The 8,326-nt window shown below is 43.9% G+C and overlaps 1 protein-coding gene across 1 annotated transcript in view; it reads right to left on the bottom strand.

The window, feature by feature from the left end:
- The window catches only part of T265_14604 (hypothetical protein), a gene marked incomplete at both ends in the record, with an annotated part of 78,313 nt that extends 75,716 nt beyond the window's left edge, over positions 1 to 2,597 (bottom strand). The window contains one exon of the mRNA XM_009174372.1: positions 2,358 to 2,597. Within this exon, the coding sequence (XP_009172636.1) occupies positions 2,358 to 2,597 (240 nt within the window). The remainder of the gene's footprint in view (positions 1 to 2,357) is intronic.
- Positions 2,598 to 8,326: the final 5,729 nt, after the last annotated feature.

Raw genomic sequence — 8,326 nt, 5'->3', positions numbered from 1 at the left:
ACACTGTAAACTGGCCGCATGCAACAGACTAATATTATGAAATTCTTACAGCTTGCCTCTTAGAAAATATCTGGCCATTATGTGTTCAGTTGCTGGAACATCCTTTGCTACAAATAAACCTAAAGGAAGCTGTGAGAGCAAATTGGATTGCATCGCTCTAATCTCACTAAACTTTTCAAATTTTGTTTTATTTTTATGTTTATCTACAAGAATGGTGTGGTCCTTTCCGCTCTTAATGGTAGTATAAAGGAGCAAGTGCGCCATTTTTGGGAGGATTTTGGGGGGGGGGGCTTACGAAAATACATACTGACCGCTATAACCGACATAAGTTGATGTTCCGCGTTTCAGCATCTTACGCAACAATTGTTGGTGTCACCAAATAATGCTACAAATGGCGCCTGCCAAGACGAGCAGGTATGGCAATTTTTCAGGTAGAACGGGAAAATGATAAGAATTGTATAGCTTGGAAAACAGACCTTGTGTAGTAACGCCATCAGAAATTCCTAGCAGATGAAGTAATCGAATATCTTTCTAGATGCAGTGTGTGATGAACATGACTGATGCTCTATTCATTGCTCTATTCATTATTCTCTTGTTTTAATATTCCATATGCTGTACATAATCGCCAATTCGAATACATACGTGCTGGTTACCACTCTTCGCTGAATTCTGGATTTCTAGTTTGTCGGGTTATACCGATATACGTACGAAACTTAATTCCCACACAGTGCTACTTTGTTGCTTCAGAAAGAATGTCAGAATGATGCTAGATGTTCTTTCACTAAGGAGATTTGTGCGCTGTGATCTTAGGAATGCACAGAATAGGACAGTAGAGAGTACATACTGACGAGACCCAAAAGCATTGAGAACTTGAATCCGTTATAAAGCCCAAGGTAGCGTTTACCTCTTAAAACCCTAGCAAAAACGTAGTTTGTGTTCTTTGATCCAGAAACAATGAGGATGACGTTCTTTCTGCTGCCCTTGGTGCTGAAGGCGACAACATATAGCAAGTTTTTAGAACAAATGTGTTAAAGTGAAGGGCCTCTGATATGCTGACAGCTGTGGGATGAAGAGCTTCAAACAACAAAGGGAGTATGTTAGGGCATACAGAGAAGCAAATAAAAAAGAACAAGATGTAACCAAAACTGAGTAACATTGAGGACCCCGCAAACGGCTGGCAAATGTTCATCGAATCTTGAAGGCATTTGTGGTTGAGGAAAACATGGACAGTCAGAATTCATTGCGACACCTGATGTGCAAAAATTTGCTGCCACCCAAACTTTTGAAGATAAAGTTTGAAAGATTTTTGTGAGATTGTCTAATTAGATGCCCTGTATATGGATAATAAGGACGCGGTTTTGAGAACTGGGAGGATATTTAGAAGTAAGGGTGAAATACTGACGTATCTTCCAGCACCCAAAAAACGAGAACAAAGGCTGGATCATCCTTCACTCGCCAAATTTTAAGTTCACCAAATTATCTCTTCTCTATAGTAATCTGTAATCTCTCATCTTTGTTGTCTCTAAAAATAGGTGAGAAGAATTTGAGAACACTACTCTTAAACAAGACAGACATACGTCAAGCACAAAAGATTAAAAACCATCAGTGGACTCGGGGCAAAGTTGCAGCGGACTGTAGTACGAACTCGTATCGTTTCTTAACTGCTTCCTCGACAAGAAAAGAATAGAGCATATCCTGAAACTACATGCATACTATCTTCACGCCTTTAACCTGACGTTTGTAATGGGTGAAGTGTGGTTTGAGAGAACAGCAGAGGTGTTATACTGTGATAACCAAGGAAGTCTAAATAGGATAACCAGCAACGGTTAAAGGAAATTCATAGTGAGTCGAACAACATCTTACTTCACCTGCCTTTCCATGTATAGTAAACTATGCTAACTACAACAACTAAGTTTCAGGACCAACTGCAAACATGGGAGCGTCCGAGGATGGGGTGTCTCATAGTTTACAGTCGACAAGTTCGACTGGATTGTAAATCAACAAATTCGGTATTGATTCCAAGTTTGAAGGTCTATTGGATATCCAACAGTGGCTCCTCCAGTACCGTTTTCCCTCCTAATCGTTATAAGATCACCAAGTGCTTCATCGACATTAAACAGATTCGAAAAAGTTCAGTCGTCCTCCATTTTTGCCCCATCTGGATAGTGAACTGGAGTTACGGTGACTTTGTGCAGATTTTGGAAGTTAATACTCCAGAACAACGTCTGGAGACCACTGGTGACATATCAACCCGACAAAAAGGATTTCAGAAGTCATTAATTCTTTCACAAAAAAACGAAGCTACTTTGACCACTTAGACTCCAAAAAACATACAACCAGCTTGAACGCAAACTTACATCGATCATTTTGTCCTTTTGAACTTCGAAGGTGTTGTCGTTCCTTATAAATATCGCACATCTGTCATGGATTGAATCTTTGATTTCATCTGTCACACGGATAGAGAATTTTGTGGGCTGGTTAATTCGTCCCTGATTTGCAAACCGTTCATCTGGTTCTGGACTAGTGTTATGGGGTCCACTTAGAATACATACCAAGTAATGGTGAATTAGAAGTGATGAAGATAACTTTGGATCCATTGGCTCGCAAAAAATTCAGAATCAGTTCGTCCTATATAGAATTAGGTAATTATTGATGATAATTGAACATAAGGGACACACCTCTGCATTGATAATAACTGTATCAGTTAGTAGATTTTTATCAATCTTGAAAAACTGGGAAACCTTGTCGAATATATAGTCAAATCTTGCATCAAGTGAGGACCTTCTGGCATTCAATTCTTGCATTCTCTTGAACTGTACAAAAACATTTCACTATCGCATATGGTCATACTTGACGTTCCTTCGATAATTCCGATAATTCCGCGTTAGCACCTCGGCTAACCCTGCGTCTCATTGTTGATTCTGACATCACGTTTTGCTTCAGAGCCCAGTTTCGTAAATGTACTCGATTTTTTGTTTACTGTGGAAAAAATCATTGACCCATTATAACTTCGCTCCAGTTCGAATAGAGGAACGGCGATAACCGATATTGAAGGTTCCCAACTGATAGATTCGTTTTGCGTGATAATGTGCCGCGTACATATGTCTCGTAGCAAACCTTATGGAACATTTCTAGTTCACAAAATTCACGCTTAATGTGGCTACGAAAGCGCTAGCACTGTATCAGCATGTGCCCGGACCGCATCCAGTATCGCCATTTTACGGATGATCCGACGCGCCTTCTCCCGTATCACTCGCATAGACTTCCAAATACTCTATGGGGTCTACGTCAGACCACTCCTGGATTACACCAACCAAGTTGTCTACTTAGGACGCACGAAAGACCTCACCTTCATTGAGCGTGTCCAGCGGGCCACTACGAGAACAGTTGCCGGCCTCAAATCCGTGGACTACGAAACGCGTCTCGCGATGCATGATCTTTTTCCCCTGGAGTACCGCCGCCTCTGAGGGACCTAATTCTTACTTACGCCCTGTTTGAACATAGTAAGAAAGTTTTCAAGCTCAGAGCACACACATCCATTAGACAAAATTTTTCTTATTCCGGGTAGTAGCTGAATGGAATGACGTTCCTCCGACGGTTGTCCACGCTCCTTCTAGAACCCAGTTTAAAGCCATATTAGACATTCATTTATGCGAATCCTCGCGCTGGCAAGCATACTGCCCCGCGCTGAGAACATAAAGAGCAGTGCTACACCCTTTTTTCACTTCTGCCCTTACAGTGAACGAAAGCCACTGACCGACAAGGACGAAACCGACCCGAGAAACTTGGGTAATATCCTCGATGCTGTGTATCCATCCGTGAATTCGTGAATCGAATCTTTTTCCAATGAAGTTTGGAGACAACCGAACTGAAATTCAGACGGAAAGCGCTTCTTACGCCAGAAACGCATCTGGAGTGACTGTAGGAATACTGTAACCAAAGTGAATTTGGGTGCTCCAAAACTGATTGTAACCCTATAATTTTGAGTAAAAAATAGGGGGATCCAGGGTGGCTAAATCAAAATTGTTACCCGGTAGATCGCAGTTAATTCGATATGTACTATATCGGTTAAACAAAACTTGACTACCCAAGTGTGTCTGGTAGGAATGTCTGGAGATGAAAGTCGGCAAACCTGTGACACCATGACCCTTAGCACGTTGGTGAACAATGCATATTACTCCTGCCACATTTGCCATTGTAGCGATTGCGCAAGTAGGTGAATAAATGTGTCACGGAGCGCTTTTGTGCCCTCATCCTCTGACGATTTAACAACAATTATGACATCTGCACCTACCCTGGAAAACCGGGATTCAAAATTGTTTTCATTCATCAAAGTTTCCACATCAGCGTAAGACAGGTGCGACAAATATGACTCGCGCCTTGAAGTGAAAACCCACTGCTTTCTCATTCAGAACATTAGAAATTTTGAACAATGAGTTAATTTATTATTTACTCCACCAGAGTAGAATCAACGAAAGGCTCTTAATCAGGGACAAACATTTTAGGCAGGATAATCATCAACGGCCGCAGCATTCGTGTTAATCAGTTCGTGATCGCTGATGACGCTTTCGCCTTGATACCCAGTACGTCTCAGTTGAGGGTTCCTCAGCAAAGCCCTCAATGAATCCATATCATGTTCATGGCCGTTATCAGTCAACTGATCAGGCTACTGAGCTACTGCTTCGTAATCTGTCGAGCCTAGTACAAAGATTCCCACCGAACTTCATTTTTCATCATTTGAACGTGACTGGTTATTTACCTGTCCATTAGTGACGCTGTTGCGGTATTGATTGCCGCATCAGAGAGCTTAATGATATTCTGGGCGTCCAAAGGACCTGGAGTACACAGCCTTAGATGCTCGTTTTAAGGGAAATTTTCGATGTCTCTTTCCGTCTAGGGTTCACGCTTCAGGCAGCCATCTTCGCTGTGCAGTTTTTGAGCTACGTTCATGATATCCTCAACGCAACACGGATTGTCTTCAAACCTTTCACGTGTAGCGAACATTCTCCAACACCTGGAATCCTTACACAAACCAGCTATGAAGGGCTCATGTTGACCCATTTGGACTCATCAACACCTCACATCGAGCGCCACGTTTCCGGATATCTCAGAAGCTTTCAGTTGGCCTCCACGGGTTCCACTACTATATGGCCCACAGTCTTATAGAAATGAGCGAGGAAGCCGGTGATGAAATAAGGCTCTCCCCTCATTAGGAACATTCCCATTTAAAACCGGATGATTGTACTGTTCCTCTGCTTCAGCCTCCATAGATGTTCCTTAATGCTATGTCTAAGGGGCCACAAACTATCTGACCCACGTCGACTTTTAATGGGTGTCCTTGGAGTGCGGGCTTCTGAATGCTTTGTGATGCCTTGGCAGACCGTTCCCTGAATACGCCATCCAAGTCATTCATTCAGGAAGCAAGAAGAATGTAGCCCTGATTGAGCGTGCCTTACGAGCTGCTGCGAAGGTGGTTCCCTGCCTCAAAGCCGTTGCGCATGAAACGTGTCAATATATCCATGACCTCCTTACCGCATAATGTTATGAACCAAGAGAGGATCTAATAATTGCTTACGTCTTGTTCGACCGAGGTGGTGATGGTAGGCATTTTGGAGCTGACTACATTGATACATAACAGAAACATGGAAAAAAGCCTTTCAACACTGGAGCGAGGACCTTTACCGGACAACTCTTCTTACTTTGAATGATTGGTGCGCAGAATATTACTGTTGTTATTACTACATTATTATTATTTCGCATCTAGGACCCAGTTTGCATAATTTTTGCATGATTTTTAAGTGAGTCCGCCCGCTGTCAATTCTACTGCGCCGAGAACTCAGAGGGGGATGCCACACACTTTGTTCACCTTTGACTTCCAAGTCAGCGGAAGCCGCCTAACGACAAGAAAAATCTCAGCCCAGGGATCCTGCGCAAAAGCATTGCGCGGTGTACCCGAAAATGGCTTCGATTTTCACTAGCACAAATATTTCTAAAAATTCTCCCGCCGCATAATCTATTTACGGGGATTAAGCGCGTCCTTTTGTCGAAATTTTTACTCCAAAACAACTTTTGCCTGAAAACCTGGGCCTAATTGCACTCATTTTTATGCAGTGCACCCCGTCTCAATCACGCGCCCGATCAACACAGGTTGCTCTCCACAAGGATTGATGAACCACCACGGAAGTGGTTAAATTGGATTCACAACGTAAAGTGCAACGTCAAAACTGCGCGGCCCTGTAGTGTATCGGTCTCTTCTTGCTACTTCTACCAGCTCCGCTGAATTTGTCTAGTACATCCGTTCCCACTAGATCATGTGGCCACTTTGCTCATCAAACGCATGGTGCAGGTCGCCGCTCTTATTAGTGCAGATCCTCTGAATTATATTAGGGTTTTCATCAACTGTGCACTGATAGTGTCGCTTTAAATGTACATTTTTACAAAACGATATCAGAGGCCAGTTGTGCAACTCTGCCGACGCGTTTGTTTGCGCCAGCCGCCTCCATCTCTACCGCTATGCATTCCGCAACTGACACGAGAGCTACCAGAAACGAAACCAAGTCCCCGCAGCTGAATTGGAAAGACTAGTGGTAATTTTCCGTTTTATTCGGGACGCTCGACAAAAACTGGCGCCTTTTAGCGAGGCCCTCGAAGGAGCCAAACAAAGCGGCCTGGGCGAAGGTCAGTAATGAACTTTCATCCCTGAACGAGTACTAGCAGTATTCATCCCTCATCTGCTTGCCGTAAAAAAGGTCATCCCGCTCTCCGATAAGGCAACCAAGACTGCCGCAGCATCTCTATTGGATAGGCGCATGAGGCAGGGCAGGCTGATATTTTGTGCGTCGTTCTCCAGAAAAATTACGCTCACGAAAATGGCCCAGTCGCCCCTTGGTGGTGTCCTCACAAAGCCTGAGCACGAATCACTACACGCGGAGTGGTAACGCGGAAAGAGAAGCAAGCGGAACGCTGGGTTTTAGTCAGCCATCTCTCTCCATCTGTAGTACATAGAATCTTGGTTTGGCTGCAAGCGTTCAAAGGGCCCATAATAAACGAAGCGAATAGCTGGAAATCGCCATTTAGAGGAGCGAAAGCTTGGCCACAGAACTACTTGTATATAGGCGAAAAACAGGCTTCCATTTGGCACAAGTTCACCCGAATCCAACCTTTTAGCCAGCCCGATGGTGGCTATGGCTACTTATACCCTGGAAAACGCGCCGACTCAACCGGCCACGGATCCGAATGGCACCGTCCACCCAACCACCGCATAACCCTCGACTACCGAAGGCATCGATGCTCGAGGCGAACCTGGCGTTAACGCAGTATCCGAAGTAAGTAGAGCTACGTAGAGCTAAACCAACCCTGGAGACTTGAGTGAAAGACTCGATCCTATGCACGAATCTGTGAGTCCGGGTATCAGTCCTTGAATCAGTGACCTTGGCGGCGCGCGTTAGGATTTTTGAGGTAAGCCGTTTTGCTTTCAGAGCGATCACGCGACTTGCGGCGTCATCCCCATTCTGATTGGTTAAAATCTATATGGCGGGAACATTAAAAAATGACAACATGGAGGATTTGTGGCTTATGATTGACCCTCTCAATCGAAGCAGAAACTTATAGTTTACATCGTTAACAGATTTGCTAATGCTTATGATTACCCTCTCAATCGAAGCAGAAACTTATAGTTTACATCGTTAACAGATTTGCTAACGAAATGAACGCGAAGATTAATCGATTACCGGTAGTTTAGGATAGCTCGGTTGTGAAAAGTGTTATCTTACATTTTGTTACTAAAGTTATCTATATCTCCAAAGGATGATGGTATTTGGGATTATTGGCGGTACCAAAAACTAATTGGCCAGGACAGGATGGATTTAGCAGCTGACCCTGGTGTATCGACCGTTTGCACTCAGCATCGTTCACAAGTTATGAAACCGCTATTCGTTCGAATGAAAGGAACAGCCTACGTGCTATTGTCTATGTTCCTCTCAATGAACGCCTTGAAGGCCATGTACCATTGATATTGTGTTCGGTGGCTAAGGCACCCGATTTATTCATTGACTGCCCTAGATGCAATACCCGGTGTGTTCATGGACATTCCTAACTTTGTTTTATAATGACAGAACAATCGGTGCGTCGTTTGGAGCCAACGGATCAACGATAGCGTCTGTGGTTGAGCTAGAGCTGCAGCTCTGGCACAACCGGTGGCTAGCGTAACACGCCACCCCTATTTGCCACCTTTGTGCACCGATGCCCACGGGCGGCGTATTTACCGAGTGGTCACCTATTTTCTATTTCTGATCGTTCACCCCTTAACGTGAAGTATCGTTGTGGC

This window comes from Opisthorchis viverrini, assembly GCF_000715545.1.
Source record: "Opisthorchis viverrini unplaced genomic scaffold opera_v5_223, whole genome shotgun sequence".
Classification (NCBI taxonomy): Eukaryota; Metazoa; Platyhelminthes; class Trematoda; order Opisthorchiida; family Opisthorchiidae; genus Opisthorchis; species Opisthorchis viverrini.
Note: the sequence above shows the minus strand (reverse complement) of the source record. Positions and strands in the feature narration are given on the sequence as shown.